At 36.0% G+C, this 22,759-nt stretch overlaps 1 protein-coding gene across 2 annotated transcripts in view; it reads left to right on the top strand.

Moving 5' to 3' along the window:
* The window catches only part of Lama2 (laminin subunit alpha 2), a 603,732-nt gene that overhangs the window by 235,890 nt on the left and 345,083 nt on the right, over positions 1 to 22,759 (top strand). For both annotated transcript variants that reach the window (XM_057755686.1, XM_057755676.1), the window contains exons 5-9: positions 4,229 to 4,408; positions 7,113 to 7,202; positions 8,565 to 8,682; positions 14,977 to 15,155; positions 22,189 to 22,288. In XM_057755686.1, the coding sequence (XP_057611669.1) occupies positions 4,229 to 4,408; positions 7,113 to 7,202; positions 8,565 to 8,682; positions 14,977 to 15,155; positions 22,189 to 22,288 (667 nt within the window). The remainder of the gene's footprint in view (positions 1 to 4,228; positions 4,409 to 7,112; positions 7,203 to 8,564; positions 8,683 to 14,976; positions 15,156 to 22,188; positions 22,289 to 22,759) is intronic.

Below are 22,759 nucleotides of genomic sequence, written 5' to 3'. Positions count from 1 at the left end.
ACAGTTATTAGAACTACAGTACTTCCAGCAATCTAAAACAGACATAGACACATAAGAAAAGGCAATTTTCCAGGTAGAAATCTAATTTTGCTTTGTTGTTTTGTTTTGTTTGTTTTCAAAGCAGGGCAACACTGTGTAACAGCTTTGGCTGTCCTGAAACTCATTCTCTAGACCTGACTAACCTCAAACTCACAAAGATCCACCTGCCTCTGCATCCCTACTGCTGGGATTAAAGGCATGTGCCATGACTGCCGGCAGCTGAAATCTGATTATTTGTTGAATAAGGTATTTTAAAACTGTATTCAAAGTAAAGAAAGCTAGACGTAGAGAGGTCTTGCTCATCTGCAGAGAGAACATGGCATATAGCATGATTACCCAAAGGGAAAAAGTCATTTGCTGCTCAGAATGTACTGCTGATAGTTATTTGGTTATGAAAGAGAAACATTCTGATGAGCTTTCCCATTTATTAGTGTATGAAAACTCATTTCTGAGAAAAGTGATTTCAAAATCTAAAAGGTCAAAGGTCAACTGATAGTCATGGTTAGATATGTTCAGCTGGAACAAATTCCTGAGACAGCATGGCTCTCTACCCACCAGTGCGTCTGTAATAGAAACCAGTGCAGAAAACACTGGACTTCAGAGCTTCCTGGGGCCTCACAGCAAGGCAGAGGTGTCATGAAGCCCTTACATTTCATCGTCATTGAAGACAAACACCCTCTGCTTGTCACTCTATAGGAAATCAGAAGTATGCTAAACAATCCTGTAAATTTGAAATTACATACTATTGTGCTGTAGAAAATATTCGATTCAACATTGGGATTTAATATAGAGGAAAGAAGAAAAGGAAAGAGGAAAAGAGGAAGGAGGGAGGGATGAAAAGAGGAGAGAGAGAGAGAAAGAGAGAGGGAGAGAGAGAGAGAAAGACAGAGAGAGAGAGAGAGAGAGAGAGAGAGAGAGGGGGGGGGAGACTAAGGAAACAGCAACAGCTGGTTGTTTTTGTTTTTTTGCTTTTTTTTTCTTTCCCAGAAACAGCTTGGGACTAGCTGTGGTCACAAGATCTCTTGGCAGACCAACTTGATGAGCATAGCAAAGCTGTGAGGAAAAGCCTTCTTTTGCTGCATATATCATGGTGCTATCCTGTCGTTGACTAACCTAAATGAGCACATGTACACCTTCAAAAAAATGTGCGAAATTCACTGATTCCTACAGAGTAAATCGTGCTTCCCCATAGCTTCAGCGTCAAGGAAACATTAAGGACACTCAAAAACCAGAGTGCAAAATATTCAATAAGTTCCTCTTTCACGTCAAATCATTTGGGGATTGGGCAGTCAGAAGAAGACAGGAAAGAAATTCCGTCACAAATTAAAGAACACTTGTAACCTTCTGAGGGTGGCAATGTTAACCTTCAAAAGAAACAAGTTTTAACAGCTTCATGGATCATTTACTCTTTCTTTGAACATTTAATTGATTTCTCCTTAAGCAGAAAGAACAACCTAACTAAAACACATTTCTTTTTTTTTTTTTTTTTTTTTTTTTTTTTTGGCTCACCTGCTAGATGCCAATCCTATGGAATATTAGAAAATGTACATAAATGACTCTTCAGATCTCCAGCAGTAGAGGATGGGCAGTGCTGTGGGCTTTGGCAGTTTTGGAGAACATGTATTTTACCTCCCTGCTGGGTGTTGATTCAGTTAATTGATTCATTGCTAAATATCAGCGTTGGGTTGGATTAGCTGGAATACTTCATATTTTTAATTATGAAACATTTTGGTCTAGTCTGGTGTATGTGGTGTGAGTGCGTGTGTAGCATCAAATCAGCTTCTCATCTCAGCGTTTGCTATATTTCTCCAGTGACTAAAGTAGTTTATTGGCAGTCAGTTTGTAAAATGCTCTCTGGAGTTATCTAAAAGTAGAATTCTAGGACGGAAATACATTTCATCGACTTGCCTGCCAGAAAATGTAATTAACACAGATGATGTACTATCTTCTAAGCAGATGAAGATTCTGAGGCTGACCTCAGTCAAGATGGCAGTGTACACACAAAATACACTGAACTCTCTTCCACTGTGGCTCAAATCTTTTAGTTCTTTGGATATTTCAGTCCCATTTGTATGTGTGCATGTGCGCATGTCTAGTTTCATATATGATATTTTTAAAACACACCAGTCAATTTCAATATCTTTATGATTTAGATCTGATTGAATTATTGTGTGGGTAACATTACATTCCTACAGGTTACTAAAGGAACTATTAGAGTGTTATTTTTACTGCTCCCCAAAATTCAGTATGTAGGTATGCAGCTTATGAAACTGCTTTCGGTCTTTTACTTCTTCCAAAAAGTGCTAAAAGGCTATTCCCATGTGAGTTCAAGCTCGTAGACTCTACTCTGTGTGGCTTTTAAAGAGGAGAACTAGATTTCTCACATCTCCAGAACCTGGCCGACTAAGGTCAGAGGTCAGCATGGCGCTCATCTATTGTGAGAACTCTCTTCCCAGATTGCATACTCTGAACTTGTGTTCTTGCTTGGAGCAGACAAAGCTAGATATCTGGCATCTTTTCATTAGGACAATAATCCCATTCAGGATGATGTTATTCTTATGATCTAATTACCTAAAGGACTCACCACTTCCTTTATCAATACCCCAAAATGGATTTTGGGCAAGAACCGTAAGAATTCCTCATCTATTGAATACATTCAGTTCATATATTTTACAGTATCTGTATTATTTTGTACAAAAAGAAACCGCAAATCAATAATCCTGCCCATATCTCATTTTGAAATGTATTGTCCAATTCATGTTTGAGGTATTTGTACTTTACACTCAAAAGTTAGACATGTGACCATACAAAGCTAGTCTTGTTTTTGAATGGTGTTTTCGTAGCTGGTCAACATTGTAAAACTAAAAACTGGAAAAATAGTTTATCAATGCACTTTTTATTATCAGTTACCTTATTATAAATGATAGAATTTTATCAGTAGTTGATAATCTAGTTATATTTGTATTTTCCTTCAATAAGGCACTTACATCATTTTTGCTCATATTTATTGTGAATTCTTTTCCTTATGATTTAAAAGCATTCTTAAAAGTACTAAGGGCCCACTTCCTTTATTTGCAGTGTTCTTTTTTATTCAAACCAACAGTTTATTCTCTGCTCTTTTGTGGGTAAGTGACCCTCACTGAGGGAGGAAGAGATATTTTCTTTTTAGGAAATGGTCTCTGATGGGTAGACCATGCTACAGTGAGGGCCAGACATGCCAGAGTTAATGGGCATTGCACACTGTACTTGACAGTCTTAAAAAAAATCTATATAACTATATAATATTGGGTGGGAAAGGAAATGTGGATAGATATGAAAAGATTGAGAAGAGGGGGTAAATGTGATCAAAATGTATTATATGATATTCTTGGAAAACTAATAAAAATAAGGAAAAAGAAGAAAAGAATTATCTGCTCTTGAAGTACTGCAGTGAAAGCACATTAACTTTCTGTGCATTTGGGGAAGTTTCACTCGCACATGGAGAATAGTCTGATCAAATCATATTTCTTCTGATGTCAATCGTGATAAATTATTTTTTTGTTAAAAATGTCACCATTACATCCAGGTTTAATACAATTTCAGACAATTCATTTTTCTTATAGTATGTAATGGCCCGTGTAAATTTTTGTCTTCTTGGTCTATCAATTACTAAAAAATAAATAAATCAGAACAAAAACAAATCTATTGAATTGTCTGGAAGCCAAGATTTGTCTTGCTTCCATCAAAATTTATCATTTTTGCTCTGTATATCATCTCTGAAATATATGTCCCCATTTGTCATCTCATCAAGATTTCAAGTTCAGAATTATTTTGAATTCATGACTGGGTCCTAGTTTTGTCAGATATGGCTAATATTTTTTTTTTTACCAAGTGTTTGGTTTTTACTATATAGCAGTTGAGAGCATATTAATTTGTAGAAAAATATAGTTGACTTAATAGTTAATTTCGAGGATGCTATGAGAACCAAGAGGATGCAACAGCTTAGAAAAGACAATTACAAATAAGCACAGCCTACAGTATAGGGAGCAGGTGACAGATAAGCAACACTATCATCTGATCATCTATTGACTTGACCATAAATACCTCCATTACTTTGCCAAACTAGGATATGTGAACCCGTGCCTGCATCTGCCACGTGGGGAAAGCAGGGGGCAAATTAACCCTGTAAATCATTTTCTTCTTCACGTAGATCCACATTTCTTTGATTAATGGGAGACCAAGTGCTGATGATCCATCCCCTGAGCTCCTGGAATTCACTTCTGCTCGCTATATTCGCCTGAGGTTCCAGCGGATCCGCACCTTGAATGCCGACTTGATGATGTTTGCTCACAAAGACCCCAGAGAAATTGACCCCATTGTCACAAGAAGAGTAAGTGTTGGGAATAACCCTGGAGCCTGAATGCCACCGGGCCCATCTTCTTAATAGTCGGTTGGGGATCAAGAAAGAAATTGTTCTGTGATTTGTAGGAAAATTTATCATTAGAGACTTTGAAACCCACAATACTCTCCTTTGTTCAAATTCAAGCTCTATGACTTATTAATTACATGGAATTTATCAAGTCCTCCACTGTCTTTCAGCTTTAATTTCCTCTTTTGTAAAATGAGAGCATAATATCTTGTTCATAATTTTCTTAAAACATTGCATTAGTTTCTGTCACTTTAGATGATCTCTATTTTTATAACTGGCTCTGAGATATACTACTTGTCTAAGTACAGGGACTTTGAAATACTTTTGGCCATAACCCACGTGAAGAAATACATTTTATATATTTACCATACATGTAGCTTATGTTCTTGTGGAAACCACATTCTAATTTAGTAGGTATAGAACAGGGCTAAGTTTGTGCTATTTTACAAAGTTCCAGAGCTGTCAATATTGCTGGTGGAAAGACTAGGCTATCTCATTAATTATTCTGGTCTCCATTAATAAATCATGGGCCACAATTTTTTAAAATAAAAAGCCGTGCCATGGGGAAAATGATTCCACAATCTGCTTTTTTTTTCTTGAATAAAATTAACAGAAACAAGCAAAAGTCTGAAGAGTCTTTTCAACAGATCTTTGACCACTGGAGCTAATGGTGTATGGTATGTTTTCTTTCAGCACCATACAAACAGAAATTTGTAAGGCTATTATGTGAAGGATGATCAGACCAGTTGCTGTTATTAGTTTTGATTCCTCCCAACTCCTCCCTATGTACTCCATACTCTACCCATGAATTTGTGTAGTGTCTGTCCACACACATTCAGCTTTAGATCCTAGGGTACACCCCTACTCACAAAGAATTACTGTACTGTACACCTGGAGGTATATGTATGAAAAGTACGTGTATAGGGTGAAATCAAACCTAAGGGCAAAACACTTAAATCTAGAGCATGAAGATTAGACCATAGCCACCACCAGACCTACTGATAATGCAATGGCTTCTGTCACAGTTCCTCATCATTCTTCACCTGTTTCCTCTCCTAATGATACCCTCTCCATCATCACAGAATAACTACCAAATTTTAATTATCTCCACACAACATATGATAGTTGTCCCAGTGCCTTTTATTTTCCAAACTTGAAGCAATTTTACTTTGTATTACATTTCACCAGACTGTCAATTGTCAATTGCCTTATGCATACGTCATCATTATTTCTTAACACTGTTTGGATTCTTCACAGATTGAAAAAAAATCACCTTTAATTTTATTTTTAGAGTGAAAAAGCTTGAACAATACTGTTGTGAAATTTATTCTTCTTTGACAAGTACAACAGGGAACATTGCTGAAAAAATTACTGTTCTTTTTTATCATCTTTTGCAGGGCTGAGTGGGGATTATATTATACATATATTATTTGAAATGGCCTCATACCTGAGCCGTTGATCAACATATGCATATGCTTTCTGAAAGTGCTCAGGTTCGATGAACACGACCTGCAGATTGAAATATGTGAAAACAGAATATTACATTTCAGCTCTTCATACTCAAAATCAAAGCCATATATATATATATATATACACTTAAAATACATTTCCTCATTTTAAAAGCATCTACAATAACACTTCACCAGCTTCTAGTATAATTATCTCCACTTGTATCTTTATTATTAAGTGATGAAGTTAAGTAAAGAGAAAAATATTTTAAGTTACCTAAATTTTTCAACATGTTCCATTAATTCAAAGCCTAGATAAAACAAATAATGTAAGATTGGAAAGATATTTTACAAGATACTATATGCATATAGCAAAAACAAGAGAAGAAGAATCAAAAGAAAACTCTATAAAATAATAAATGATTTTTAGGACACATATAGATTGTATATGTGATATATTTTATACTCACTGAAGTTGTAATAAAAGGGCTTTCTTTCACTGGGTTATTTGGATACCAAATAATAATGTAAAAAAATAACTCTAGTGATTATAAAACATTATACAGATTAACTAAAATTTCAATTCAGTCCAGCTCTGTAATTATAAATACTTTTTAAATGACTATACTGCAGCTTTGTGCTAATTTCAGATAGAAGCAGTTGTAAGAACATTTTAACATAACAAAAAAGCAAGTTTTCTGGACATCAGCCTTTCACTTTGCCCTTTTTTCCCTTTGAAATTCCTTGTGGATCGGATAAGAATTACATTGTTACCAGCACAATTTCCCTTAAAGGTATTGTTCCATTTCAGATTTATCAAGTAAAACAGGATAATCTGATTCACAAACACTCTGCTTCTCATGATCACAACTAAAGAGGTTGTTTTAAAGAAACTGTGGGAAACAACTTTATCAAGAGTTACTGTCCTCAGCCCCAAGGTCAGAACTGCTATGGCAATGGCTGCTCCAGCCTGAACATTGCAATGCTCATGGGAAAGAAATCCCCACAGTGGGCATGAGACATAACCTGAAGGCCTTCCTTTCAGGGGAAATGAGTGCCAAGCCAGGACTTAGTTCACCTCGGAAACACAAGAATGCTTCTAAGGAAGCCAGAAAGGCAAAAGTGAAGTTTTACCTAACTGCCCTAATCCTGCTTTCTGCTCTTCCTGATCTCCCCTTTCAGCGATGCTGACATTTCTTTCCAATTTTCTTTTTCAGTATTACTACTCCGTCAAGGATATTTCAGTTGGTGGGATGTGCATCTGTTATGGTCATGCCCGGGCTTGTCCGCTTGATCCGGCAACAAATGTATGTATATTTATAGGCCGCTTAGGCAAAATGAAATGCCGCACTGTAAAATGCTTCAAGAGAGGCTTTACTGAAAGGAATTGCTGTGAATGGGTGTCAGGTCCCCACTTAAACGCTTTCACGGGAAGCCTTGCCAGGGTGAAATGGAGCTGGCAGTTAAGATGATAGACTTTGAGTCCAACCGTCATTGCATCAGAAAACAGATTACCTCTCTTCTCCCATAAAGGTTCCAAAGTGGCGTCTGTTTTGACGTCTCTCTAGCTATGACAGTCTGACGCACGATTTAGCTTTGTGAGAATGCCTGCCATCAATCTACCTGTCCAGTCCTTTAAAATTTTTTAATCAAAAAAAAAATCAGGCAAAGAAATGAAAATTGTGCACAGAGGTAAGCGTAATAGTGTCCCTGTGACAGAAAGCTGATGTGGGGGAGGGCAGTAAGAAATTAGGTAGAAGGGAGTATTCGGACGGGCTCAGAAGCTTTGGTGTAGAACTTTTCATCAACGACAATGGACGTGTTAGGTGAACACAGCCTCAAGATGAATGAGCATGTGTTTCTCTCTTGTCATAAACAAACTGGCAAATTCAGAATCATCAACTGTGCAGCACAGGGAAGAGATAGATTGAATTGGAAAATAAGGGGATGTTTATAAGGCCATGCAGGGTTTTTTGTTTTGTTTTTGTTTGGTTGTTTTTTTTTGCATCTACTAAAACTCCACTATAAGGAACGTTATACCCGAAGTTCGTTTTCTGATTAATGACTTGTACGTCACATCATCACAGGCAGATGGGAGAGTCTGGCTAATTTTTCTGAACTAGTTTGAGTTGATCTTGTGCCGCGTTATCTATTGGGGTCACTGATGAACAGTGTTTCCCAAGTAGTGAGAACCCCAGAAGCAGCCTTGGAAAAGCTATGAATAGAGACTAGAACACAGGGCACAGAGATAAAAGCCATTGTAACAGAGATTCTAAACTCTTGCCTTTCCTCGGGACCTAGATGCACACTGAAGCCTAGGCTTCCTGTTTTGTCACTTCTGAGACTTTGAACAGGTCTTTGAAGTAAGACTTAATATTAGGCATGTGCCCCTGAGAAGAAAGTCTCAGGATACTTGAGAAGCAGAACTCAGTCTTCAACTGGGCCTCTCTGGTCTCTTCAGAACCTAAACCCAGTGATTCTAACTACAGCAGGGACCAACCACGCTGGTGCAGAAGATTTGTAGTCTCCCCGGCACTGCCCCTGTCTCCTGCACACGACGACCCGGATTTTATACTTTAGCGTTTTCCTACACCCACCTTTCAGAGACAGCCCCTCTTCTGTGGTTCTATGCAACACTCAGAAATATGTCCCTCTCCCTTTGCGGCTAGAAATCACGCTGTGAGTGTGAGCACAATACCTGCGGAGAGAGCTGCGACCGCTGCTGCCCGGGATTCCATCAGAAGCCCTGGAGAGCTGGGACTTTCCTCACGAGGACTGAGTGTGAAGGTATGCTTCTGACCCGACAGGACACCTGTGTCATTCTCCTTGCTGGGGACACAGAGGACATCACTGAGAGCTAATGTTTGCTAGACAATCTCATATTCCAGCTGTATATTTTAACCAAGACCATAGCTAGTAAATTCGTCAACCAATTGCCTTACTACCTTAGCTTTCTTGGGTTTTCATCTTAAATTTCTAAATATTTATCAAATGCTACTAACTTACCATAAATGTAAGGATTATGGAAACAGAGAAAATATTCTATACACCATTTGCCATCAAGAAGAACTCAATATTTAGACACCAACATAAAAAACATGGAGACACACATAAATACAAATAACCATATCCAAAACATACAACAAACAGAAACACACATTAAAAACAAATGTGCATACATAAAAACACACAAACATGCCGGGCAGTGGTGGCGCACGCCTTTAATCCCAGCATTGGGGAGGTAGAGGCAGGCGGATCTCTGTGAGTTCGAGTCTAGCCTGGTCTACAAGAGCTAGTTCCAGGACAGGATCCAAAAGCTATGGAGAAACCCTGTCTCAAAAATCAAAAAAAAAAAAAAAAAAACCACACACACAAACATGAAAACACACAAAACCATTACAAACACACAAAACACAGACACAGAAACACATAGGAATACAAAGAAACATATAAGCTCAAATATACAAAAACATACACAACCATTAACAAATACATATAAAATCACACACAAAAAGAGCACCCAAACACACACATAGACAGGAACACAAAAAGAAACAGACACACAAACATATAAGCAATATGCAAACAGAAACAGACAGCATGAAAACATAAACAACTGGAAACCCCCCCCCCCAACATAAACAGAAATGTAAATGAGCAGAAAGTGAAGCCTAGAGCCTATGGAGATAACTTCTAAACAGAGATATTTACAGAGTCTGAATTAGCACTCTCAGTCCAGATAATCTCTTACACCCCCAAAATAGCCTTTAAACACCCATCACCTAATACAAGAGTCCAGTCAAAGGTGAGAGATTAACTTCACGCTAGAACCAGGCTATTCATAGAGAATAAAAGGATTTATGAATCACATTTAGGATGTGTAATGCTGATGCACAGTGGCCAGGAAAGTGATACAGTGGAAGGTGATACAGAGGCCAAGACCTGAAACTTTGTGGGCACAAATCTCACTCTTAACACTGACATTTAAAATTGTGTAAATTCATGGGATTTCATGTGTTAGTTACATATACACTTTGCATAGTGTTCAAATCTTAAATTGTTATTAAATCTTAGTGGTAAAATCATCAAACCCCTTTGTGCTGCGAACAGGGCAGCATACCATTTTGTACAGTGCATTATACTACTGTGAATGGGACAACAGAAGCTGTTTCTTCTATTTAACTGTAAATTAGTAAGCAGTGACCGACCTTTGCCCATCTCTCCCTCCCACGCCCTCTTGCCCATTACTATTAATCAATATTCTACGTCTAAATTTAATGAACTCACACAGACTACATTAAACATGTTAAGCGAGGCCATGCTGTGTATTTGCCTCTTGGTGCCTGGTTTATTACATTTACCATAACATAACCCAGTTCCATTCATTTGATCACAAGTGGAATATTTCATCCTTTGTCTTAATAGTATTTCATTGTGCACACATTCCACCTTTCTATTTTTCAGTAGACAGACATTGTGGGAAAGCAGTCCAAAAATGGAGTCATGCGAGGATTCTCGTTGCTTTTGAAAAAACAAGATGAGAGTCTTGTGACCTCAGTTTCTTCAAAACACAGAATTGTTCTTGAAATGTGTTTTTGTGCTCCTCCCAGATGTAGTGAATAGGAGTGAATTTACTTTAGCTGTCTTTTTATTTTTTTTTGCTATGGAAAAACATGTTTTTGTCATATGCAGTTTGTTTCTGTGAATACGTTTCTCACATGGTTCTTCTTAACCCTCAGAGTGTAAATTTTCATATGTTCTGAATAATGTTGGCTACTGCATGAGACTTTAGTCTCATTTTTAGGCCCTACTCTCTCAGGTTCATGACTCCAATGAGAGCAGTAAATTGTCATTAGATTGATTCCACGTATTGACTACCCTAAAGAGTGCTTCGGTAAATGTGGGAAGGGAATTATGGCTTTGGCATACTGATTATCAATAGTCAAATACTTTAAATGTAGATTCTTCATAGCAACACTACTATAGAACTACTCATAATAAAGTGGCATCTGTGGTGATTATTAGCACACACTATGCTATAACTTTTGATGAACAATGAGCACCAAGAGAAAATGAAAAATAGTGAATAATATGTCAACAAGAGTTTTTACTCTGAATGATTATCTTAGAGGTAAAATGAATGCCTGTTTCTCTTTAGGGAAATGACTAAAAAGTTACTTCCTGAGTTTAGAGACTAATTCAATCAAGTAGTCCACCCAAGTGACTTGAATTCTAGATATATAATCTATTTATGTTTATCTATATGCATTGGTGTTTTGCCTGCATGTATGTCTGTGTGGGAGTGTTGGATCCTGGAGTTACAGACAGCTGTGAGTTGCCATGTGGGTGCTGGGAATTGAACATGGGTCCTCTGGAAGAGCAGTTAGTGTTCATAACTTCTGAGTCATCCCTCCAGCTCCTGAGACCTGAATTCTAGAGAATTCTGTTTCTGTAGATTTTCTTAGGGCAAAAAAAGATCTCAATATATAGTTCTGCATAACTGTAGACTCACACTGGCAGTAAGACAAATTCAGCTGAATTCCATATTAATATTTCAGTGAGCCAGCCTAAACCAGATATTTTAAGTTCAAAATGTAGATAAGGTTTCCAAAGCAAGCTTGCTATCAAGTAAGAAACATAACCCTATATGTTGAATATAGACAAATTCAGCTTATGTTTATTGTGGCTCATATGTTGGATGTGGTAAGACTTTAAGACAATGAGTAAAATGTTCTTCAATCGTAAAGCACACTCCTTTAGAGATTTTCGTTGCTACACATATTATCCATTTCTTGAATATCTTTGATACATGTCTATTATTAGTGGACACAGGTAGAGAAATAACTGTCACTGAATGCTCAGACACCACTGTAGGTCCCCTCTTGGTTTTCAGGTCTTCTCGGTCATTCCTGGTCTTGTAAGACCCATTTGTTCTTATGTAATTTTAAAATGTCGGGATTTTAAGTTGTTTTTCTTCTTGTAAGGCAGAGGGGAAGGTGCATTTCCATACTCCGAAAATAAAGATATTTCCAAGTCCATATATTAAAAATGGGTTTCTTAATCATAAGTTAGCTAAGCACCACAGCTTGACAATGTATCCGCTTCTAAAGGTAAACAGAAAATGTCTCCTTTCCAAGTTTAATATTTAGGAAATTATCTTATGATAGGAAAACTCTCTATATAAGACATGATCAGTTTCTAATTAATTTGAGTTTAATTTGGATTTTTATCGATATAGTTTCTTTAAAGCAAACTTATCTCTGAATAGTGATAAAATTTCATTCTGCTGCAAAGGCTTTATTTAAAGCATATGTCAAAGATTTCCTGTGGAGTGGAAAGTTGCTGCTGACAGAGCAGAAAATGGCTCGCTGAGAGCAGACACCATCCCTCTCCTCTAAAGCCATCCACCTAGAGCAAGGCACAGCACCATTGTTGTGGATAGACAGATAGAGGGTTCTGATTGCAGAGAATACGAGGACTGCCACTCAAGCATCAAACATTAGCCCACATTTTACATCCATTCTAAATACTGGTAGATAATTCTGTATTGCATTGCATATTTCCCTCTATGCTGACAGGTGGAATTTTCATTGTTCCTTACAATATATATTTAAAGGAGGATGTTTAAATACTTGTGTGCCTTTTCTTAAACACATAAAGTTATTTACAATGCACAGAGTTAATTTCTATGTATTCCCTAAAATAAAGCTTAAAATTCTACAAATATATTGAAATTATTATATTCTAAATCCAAAGTCAGTAGGTTAGAGAAGGCTTTTTCAACAACCATGACAAAGAGATATTCTTACTATGTTAGGAGATCTTAGATGTCAGAAAGAAAAATAATAATGCTGTTATGCAAACAACCAAAACTGACATTCACAATTCAGACAAAAAAGGATGATTCTTAAGATGAGGACACAGCAACTAAGATAATAAAAATCTTGTTTGATTTGTCAGTGTATTCATCCATCCTCCTAACAAATACCTGAATGCCTGATAGAGCTAATAATAGTATTAGTATGATACAATATTAATAAGGTTATGGGAGATGACTTTGATCATGTCTATTGGGTAGAGAGTCATCTAACATAGCATCATGGGATGGCCATTATTTCAATATATTAAAATTCAAGTTCACACACCTTTAGTCTGAAATAGAAATTACACTTCCAATAATTTAGCTCAGAGGTGGTATCTGTAGACAGGCCATATTATAATAATTAATTTTTGCATTATTTTAGTCATTATTACTAATATATTTCTTATAGCATGTCTCTCTAGAATTCTTTTAAATATTTTGCATTTACAAAACAAATGAAAGAAGTAAGTTATAAAATGGCAGCAAAATATTCCTGAAAGTGTCTCAGCTTAACACAGAAAGGAATTTAGCTTCATAGACGAGATCCTAGCCCTCAACCTTATTCAAGGACCCCAGTATATGTGCACAGTTGCTTAAGGAGAAACTTCCTGACAACTTGTCATTAACAAGGTATTGACTCATACCTCCTCTCTAGCGATACTCTGTGTAGTCTTAGTTGATACCCAAGCTGATATGGACAGAACAGTATGGTTAGTAAGGTCAGACAGTTCAGAAGACTATGTGCATATACAAAACAGCTGTGTATATACATGCATATATACCTACATGGTGTGTGTGTCCTCTGATACACAAACACAAATCAATGAAGAAAAGATAACCAAATCTATAAGAGGAAGGAGACAACAAATATTGTTCCCCAATTGTTGTAGGAAGGCAGTTTGTTTCTTGCTGCTCAGCCCCAAAATAATCACATATAAACCATATTATTTGCAATACTGTTTGGCCAATAGCTTAAGCATATTTCTGGCTAACTCATATCTTAAATTAACACATCTCCATTAATCTGTGTATTGCCACAAGGCTGTGGCTAACTGGGTAAAATTCCAGCATCTGTCTCCAGCGGAGCTACATGGCTTCTTTCTGACTTTGCCTTCTTTCTCCTAGCATTCAGTTTAGTCTTTCCCCTCCTAGCTCTGGTCTACCCTATCACAGGCCCCAAACAGTTTCTTTATTAACCGAGGGTATTCACAGAATACGAAGGGAATCCCACATCACCTGATTCTAAACCTCATAAAAACTCTATATATATTTCAAAACTTTACCAAGTCTTTTCTGGGAAAAGTGATTTTTCCACCACTGTCTTTAATTCCTATAATGCAACATGAAAAATATAACGATGGTGCAGAGCAGGACAAATCAATTGAACTTATTTAAAAGGCATTATGGTAATCATGTTGCATGCATCATCTCCTTTGATGCTTATAAAATCTTCCTATCTGCTAATGACTATTGCCTGTCTCATGCATTATGTGGAAACTGAGTCTCAGTGAAAGGAGAATATTACTTATATCACATGACTGCTAATCAAGGGCAAGGACATCCAATCCAACCTACCTGGGGATCTCATTCTGTCTTGACACTTACCATGTAAATCTCTCATTGGATGTGGAGGACTGTACCAGCAGTTTGGAATACAGATTGCTGTATCTCACTCCAGAACAGAGTCCAATACCAAGGAAGATACCTTGTATGTAATTTCCCCTGTCTCTGACTTGGTTTAGTGATTTTTGAAGAGGGTTTTGTCATAATTGAAATCAATAGTAGCAAATATAAAATAACTAGCAGAGAATCTTGCCTATTGAAAAGTTTTATTTGTTATTAATGATGAAAAACAGGACTAATTAACTCCTCCCTGCCCATTTTACCCATTGGATGTAGTGCAGAGTGTCACCCAGGGGCATTATTAATCATAGATTGCATGATTGTTAATCATTCAGTGCTCTGTTCAATAATTTATCTGTCATAATGGAGTATAGACTGAACTATATGAAGTTGTATTGGCATTTTCTTCTTCAGTTGAATTTATAGATTTTAATTATTCAAAATTCCCTTACAAGAATGAATTTATTGGCATATATGTAATAAGTACAAATGCTTTTAATAAGGACTTGTGTGTCCATGCTATATGGATAATGAAATATTTTTAAATATATTTAAACCATGAAGCTAGTACTTACTGCTTTTTATTTTGACTGTAGCGTGCAACTGTCATGGAAAAGCTGAAGAGTGCTATTATGATGAAAATGTTGCCAAAAGAAATCTGAGTTTAAATATACATGGGAAGTACATCGGAGGGGGTGTGTGCATCAACTGCACACGAAACACAGCTGGGATAAATTGTGAGACATGTATTGATGGATTCTTCAGACCAAAAGGGGTAAAGTATACTTTTTTTTATTAAGCTTTATTTTTGATTTTTCATAAGAGTTATGTATCTCAAACTGACATAACAGCATCTCTAAAACATTGCACTTTGCCTCTTAAAAGGTGACTGAGGACTTTTCTTACCTGAAAGTGTGTTGTACCTATTTAAGGATGTAGTATGCTGTGTCAGAGCCGCTCCAGAAGAGTCTCCTTTGACTTCCTCAAATTGGAATACACTGCAGCAAAAGTGTCTTTTGATCTTAGAAAATTCATGTTTACCTTTCAGTAAATGTTCCACAACAACAACAAAAACTAGAACCAGACAGTGCTCGTTCATTTTTATCTTCATTTTCCTATCTTAAATTTGAAGATTTATTTATTCATGTGATCTGTACCAATAACTGCTCATTTAAAAGAACTAATGATATTCCTTTGCATGAGCATAGAAAGTAATTCTAGCCATTCACCTATCAATGGATATTGAGGTGACATTCAGATTCTGATTATTTCCAACAAAGAAGTCTACATATGCATGCTGTAGTCTTTCTTTAACTTATCTTCTGGAAATATACTTGAGAATGAAATATTTGTCTCATAAGACAAGTCTCTATTAAAATTTTTGAGAAATCTCTATATTGTTATGAAATAATCAAGACATTTTACATGCTCACAAAAAATGTTTGATCTTTATGAGTTCCATGTATCCACTGATATTTATAGTTGACAAAGTTTTTGGATTTTTTGTTATTCAGATGACTTGAAACTATAGCATTATATCCTTATTTTTTAAATTAAGTGCCTATTGGCCACTTGTGTATCTTTTATCATAAAGCATATGCTCAAATAAAGATACTATTCTTTTTCAATTTAGAAAATTTCTATTTTTAATTTTTAAATAATATTTTGAGCAATTTTTGTATTTCTCATGAAATAATGATTTAGACTTACATCTAGTTATCTAGAAATCATATTACGGGGCAGTGGTGGCACATATCTTTAACCCCAGCACTCGGGAGGCAGAGGCAGGTGGCTCTCTGTGAGTTCGAGGCCAGCCTGGTCTACAAGCGCTAGTTCCAGGACAGGCTCCAAAGCTACAGAGAAACCTTGTCTCAAAAAACAGAAAACAAACAAACAAACAGTAGTCATATTACATTGCCACACAATGCGCCTCAGTTTGTTCAGCCCACATTCTAGGTGCACTAATATCAGTACACTTAGAGTCAAGCAATGAGGGTTCATCCACTTTATACTGCATTTGGAACAAGGTTCTCTCTTCAGTAGCTTATTTGCATTTCCACAAAAAATTAAAATTATTTCTTTTACTCTTTGGGATTATAATTATACCATTTCCCACTTCCTGTACTTTCCTCTAAACTCTCTCCTGTTCCCCAACTCACCCTTTTGGTTTTTAAAATTCATGGCCTCTTTTTTCACTAATTTTGGTGGTGGTGGTGGTGTGTATGTGGTCTATATAATGTTACTATATGTATATGTTTTCAGGCTGGTCAAGAAAACACTAGTTGGTTACCATAAAATTTTACAATCAATTTTTCAAATAAAGATAATATTGTTTGCTACTTACTTAGAATCTATGCATAAGAGTGAGAGAAAGAATATCATATTAATGTTGAGTCATTTTATGAACATATCATATCTCTTTGTACTTCTCAAAACTTAACAGTAATTTTGAAATAAAGATAGTACATATGCTTGGTTAAGTTTAAATGAGGCTTTTGTTTGTATTTTTGTGTCCTAATAGTAATTAAATGGTTAAGTAAAACTTTTTCCCAATTCTTTCATTTTATTATTAAGAAAAAATTAATACTGAGTTTGTCATCTGTACCTATGAAAAATTCATTTGTTGGTTCCAGGATTCTTATAGTATGCTTTAGAATTGCACACTTGGACTCTTGTCTCCAAATAACATCAGGATCACTCTTTACTTTGAAATATTTATGCTGATGTTAAATAAGATGGGTGAGAGCTGACAGTTTTATTTTGTTCTCACTTTAAATATAAACATAATAATTCACTATTGAGCATGGTGTGAGTTATGGGATTTTTATGGGTGCCTTTTATCAGATTCAGCAACTTTTCTGCTCATTCCAGGTACCTGAGAATTTTTATAATAAAAAAAAATGCTGAAGCATTTTATCAAATGATTTTCTGCATCTATTAAAATAAATATATGTATTTTCACTTTGTGTGTTAAAGTGGTTAGCCTGTATTTATTTGCAGAATATGAAGACAATTTTGCTGTTGTGTATTAAGTATGGTTTATTTATTAAAAAATATTATAATTTCATGCATGGGATGATTTTATTTAGTTAAGGAGTTTTGTTGCTGTATAAGGAATTTGAGACTTTAACGTTTTTACAGTATCTTTGTCAGTCATTTGCAATATAGGTTACTACTCTCAAACCAAAGAGTTAGGAAATGCTTTCTTTTCCTCAGATTAAAAAAAAATATTATGTACAATGGAAATTAGATCTCTTCCAAACATTTAATACAACTTAGAATTTCCCAGTGAGATAACCAAGCTTTCAATTTTTCACTTTTCATGATCGCTTGGAATAAAATTTGATATTAATTTTTTAAATTAGATATATGGCTAAACCTAATAGGTTTTATATTTCTATATTATTTTGTGTATGGCAGAGTCTCATAATGGAGCTATTATCACATTGAAATTACCTAGCCAGACATGCAAATATTGAAATTGCAGACAACCCTCATTGATCATGCTGATGCATCTTATTTTTCAGAGTAGTTTCTATTTTCTTCCAAGCAGTCAAACTTTTACTGTAAAGATTGTGTTTGTGTGTTGACTATCCCCTATTCCTTTTAAAGCCTAGAGCATTGTCTGGGTGTGGTACCATCATCTGCTGGATTTCATTAGTCCTTATGAAACCACACCTGACATTTATTTCTTGTTCCCACTGTGTGTAATCCTTCTTAATTCATTTCCTAGTATAAAGATGTGACTGTGTGAATTTGAGCCAGGGTTTCACCAAATAGTTTAGGATAGACTGAAACTGACTTTGCAGTCCAGTCAAACTCATCTCTCTCGGGTTTCAGTCTCCAGAACTCTGGCATCTGGAGCTTGTCCCAATGCCACTGCCTTCTACATACCTCTTTTAGGTTTGCTTCTCAACAATTGTTCTACATTTTGGAAAACTGCCCTACCTATCAGATTAAGTGCATGGTCTGTGTATGCTCTGCAAGCAAATAACTATCTTCACCTCTGAGATAGGAGACGAAGGAAGAGAAAAGATACAGGGTAGGAGGAGGTTGAGGGAGACAGAAACAACATTCTGCAGCCCTGCACTTTACTACTGGTCAGTTCACACAAAATAGTCCCCATCGTCAGCACACAGGGGTGTGTTGTCAAGCTTCCTCCTTGATTATCTTGCATGGTTCACTGAGCTTCTCATAGCAACCGACTTTGATTTTGATCCACATTGAGAATATATTAGGGTACTCATTTTGTTTTGTTGAGACAGGGTTTCATATAACCCAAATAGTGGCTAAACTTACAGTTGAGGATGCTTACGATACTCCTGCCTCCGACTCCCAAATGCCGAGATCTCCAGACCTGATGGGCTATTATTTATTACCTGTATTATTTGGTCTGTGTTTTCTTTTTTCTTTCTGAGACTAACTACCTGTGTGATGCTGTGTGATGAGGGGCTTAATGGTTCTCTTCAGGTTGCTGAGGTCTTTATTACCTTTTATTTCTTTTCCATTTTTTAGATTAAATATAGTTTTTCTTTATCTGACATCATGCCATTGGGTTGACCACACCACTATTCATAATCTAAATTAAACACATCCGATGAATTTGAAAACTTGAGATTTTGTTTTTTCAGCTGTCTGGAGTTTTCCTTTTCCTGCCTTTCTCATATTTGTAAAGTATTTCAGTTGAAATTCTTTTTTTTTTTTTTTTTTTTTTTTTTTTTTTTTTTTTTTTGGTTTTTTGAGACAGGGTTTCTCTGTGGTTTTGGAGCCTGTCCTGGAACTAGCTCTTGTAGACCAGGCTGGTCTCGAACTCACAGAGATCCGCCTGCCTCTGCCTCCCGAGTGCTGGGATTAAAGGCGTGTGCCACCACCACCCGGCTCAGTTGAAATTCTTCATGCATCCCTCATAAACACCATTCTATTAATTATGAGACATATCCACAGTTCTTGCATTTCCTCCTTGTGTGTTAATTTCAATCCTGGGTCTCCATGGGGTCTATTTTGATCGACTTCTCTTTCATAAATGATGATTACATTTTTCTGTTTTTCTCATGCCTACAAACACACATTCTTACAGTGCATTTGTGGTGATAAAGTACAAATCTCCTGGATCCCATTTTCTTCCTCTGAATATTTTGAATGCATCCTAAGTAGAGTAAACTTGCTGGAGCATAGAGCGGAGGACGAGAGCATTTGATGCTTGAGAGACGGCTGATGGAAAGCTCGTGGTGCTTAACTTACATTTCTAAGTTCTTTTAAAACCTGTCTAGTTGGTGCAAAGCACTGAAAACTCTACTCAAGTTTCTTTCTTTTCTATTTAGTTCTTTCCACTGAACTTCTTGGCATCCTGTGAATGATTGTTTTATGCAGAATCAATCAGTAAAACTGTGAGCAGATGTTAATACACAGGTGTCGATATCCACCCCTCCACAGCATCTCTCCAGCAGAGTTTTTCATTCTGTTCTCCAAACATCAGCTTTTGTTTTGAAATTTATATTATTATTATTATTATTATTATTATTATTATTATTTGCTTTTCAAAATAGGGTTTCTCTGTGTAGCCTTGGCTGTCCTGGAACTCATTTAGTAGACCAGATTTGTTTTGAACTCACAGAGATCTGCCTGTCTCGGCTTTCCAAATGCTGGGATTAAAGGTGTGTGCCACCACAGCCCAGCTCAAACATCAAATTTTTATAGTTCATGACTGCTTTTTATTATGCTCAAAGTGATCAAGTAATTAATTCTCACACTTGCCCTAAATTCACATTTTCACCTGATGGTATGTCAGACAAAGGTACATTATCATAATCATAACTGATAACTGGGTTTAGTTTCTTTTACAAGTGACACAGTTAAAGGAATAAACAACTTTTATAATTATTGCAAAAAATGTTTATATTAAAAAAAGAATTTTTAAAATGTGAAAATTTCACAAACACTATCTGGGTAGACATTTACAAAGTTACAAAATTAAGAACTTTGTGTCTGAGAAATTGTTAAGTAAATTGTTTTCACTATATTCTTAAAATGTCCTGATGTTTGGAGAGGTAGCCTAGAATAGAAGCATTTACATAGCAGGCATGAGGCCTTTGGTCTTACTGAATTTAATTTGATCCTAGATTTATCTACTAAATTCATATATTTGATTTTATTTACATGTGTATATTTCACACATAAAATAACAAAATTTACTAAGAGCTAATTAGTAATAATCTGAATTATTTTGAGAACACTAAATAAATTCATTATAGAACACATCTGTTTGTCAGTGTCATAGGTTAGAGAATTTCCTTACCAACGATCTGACTCAGGCAGCTTTTCCTTATCAGTATCAGACATAATAATTTTCTAGAAGGCTTGTTTTCCTCCTTCTTGTCATCGCAAACACGAATTAGGTTGTAACAGTCAAAAGTTAATTCAAAGTATCTATAATGCCTTGTAATATTCCACAGAGGATTTTCATTTCTAAAGTCTGGTGGCTCTTCCCTGTAGAAAGCCCTGCTCTAAAGTCTATTCACAAATAACTCCTTCTTTTTAAGCTCCAGTTTAAAAGCCACTGTTTTCCACAAAATTACTATTTGAATGGAACATGATGGGTTGTGGCATTTTATCCTAGGGGCTTCTCTTGTGTGTCTGTTTTATTACATTTCTTTAATCAGTGTCTTACAAACCTTTTATTCCCCTAAACTTGTTTAAGGTAGAGAACATGGCTCAAGTCTGTGTTAGGTACAGTGCTAGCTGCGTGAGGACATGATTAAAAATGTCTTAAACAAATGATGGTTGTCAAATGGTAGTGAACTTTAGTCGTATTTAATTAGATATATAATTAAGTCTAATTTTTACATCATGATTTATATCAACAAAAAAGTTCCCCCTTAAAATTAAACTAGTTATAGACACTTATGAAAGCTGCAGTCTACAGGAGAAAAGTGTATTCATGCATGTTCAGTTCCTGGGAATTCAGTTTAGGGTTTTCGCTTTCAACCTGGCCATCTGGAAAACAAAAGGGAGTGCAGAAGTGTGGGCAGTTTAGATTTGTTTAATTAAATTAGTCAACAGTTAAAACTACTAGTGATCCTAAGCACTTACTGTATGCCGGGGATCTTGTGAGACACCTTCCATCCGTTCCTCTTCATTTCCCCTACAGAACATCTCTGGAGTAATTGTTATTGTCCTGGTGTCAAAGTAAAGGGTGAGGCCTGAACAGGCAGACCCCCATGGGATATGAGCTCAACTTCTTCTACTACCAGAATCTGAAAATTTCTTTCCAGGTTATACAGCTTCCTAGAAAGCCAGGTTTCTAATTTAAATTTTTAATTGTGCTTCCTTTGAGCAGTAAATGTAAATTTCTACTTGAATAATTATGACATGATTAGCGTGAAAGTTCTTGAAAAGTAAACAGGGAGTAATTTGACATTGCTGATTTTAAACCATGTCATATTAAGACATAGAGTAAGCAGGCAGGTTAAGTTATGTGATATATATGAGTATCCCTAACAAATATCATCATTTTGTTATGATAATAATGCAGTTATCATAAATCATGGAAAAATTTTATTGATTGTTGACTCTAAGTAACAAATATCTACAGATGGATGGTATCAGATGCTTTACTTTGTATATCTACTTAGAAAAAAATGGATTTTAGAAGCCTTCCATTCTGTGTCTAAGATAAATACTGATAATCTTATCAAAACAATTGGTTATGTATTTTTTTTTTAAAAAAAAACTGTCCTGAATTGTTTTCTGAGTTGAAAACACTGGCAATTTTATTACACTCGATTCAAATCATTTCATTTATTTTTCAGGTGTCACCAAATTATCCGAGTCCATGCCAGCCATGTCACTGTGATCCGGTCGGCTCCTTAAGTGAAGTCTGTGTCAAGGATGAGAAATATGCCCGGAGAGGTGAGGACAGTAGAGAGCTACCGTCCTGATGAAAGGGTGGCGGCATGTCAAACACTATCCTTTTCAGAGACTTCCGCGGGAATTCTGTCCACATCGTCAGGATTCTGACATCTAACAGTGTGCTTTCTAGGACCCCATTTTTATTCGCTATAATAATTTATTCTGTGCTATACTATATTGTTTGAAAAGCAAAAAGAAAGAAATATAAAAGAAAAAAAGAAAGAAAAAATATCATCTGCTCTGATATATGTGTACAATAACATGGCACTTTATTGTAGGAATCAATTTTGAGAAATTTGTCCTAAAAAGTTTAGTTGTAGAAATGTCTTAGTCTGCATTATACAAACTAATGATATCACCAGGCAGTATAATCTTAGGGGTCCACTATCATTTACATGATGTGTTCTTGATGAAAATGATGTTATATGAGTTACTGGTGTGTGTGTGTGTGTGTGTGTGTCTGAAGGATGT

This window comes from Chionomys nivalis, chromosome 2, assembly GCF_950005125.1.
Source record: "Chionomys nivalis chromosome 2, mChiNiv1.1, whole genome shotgun sequence".
NCBI lineage: Eukaryota > Metazoa > Chordata > Mammalia > Rodentia > Cricetidae > Chionomys > Chionomys nivalis.
This window is presented reverse-complemented; position numbering and strand designations above follow the sequence as displayed.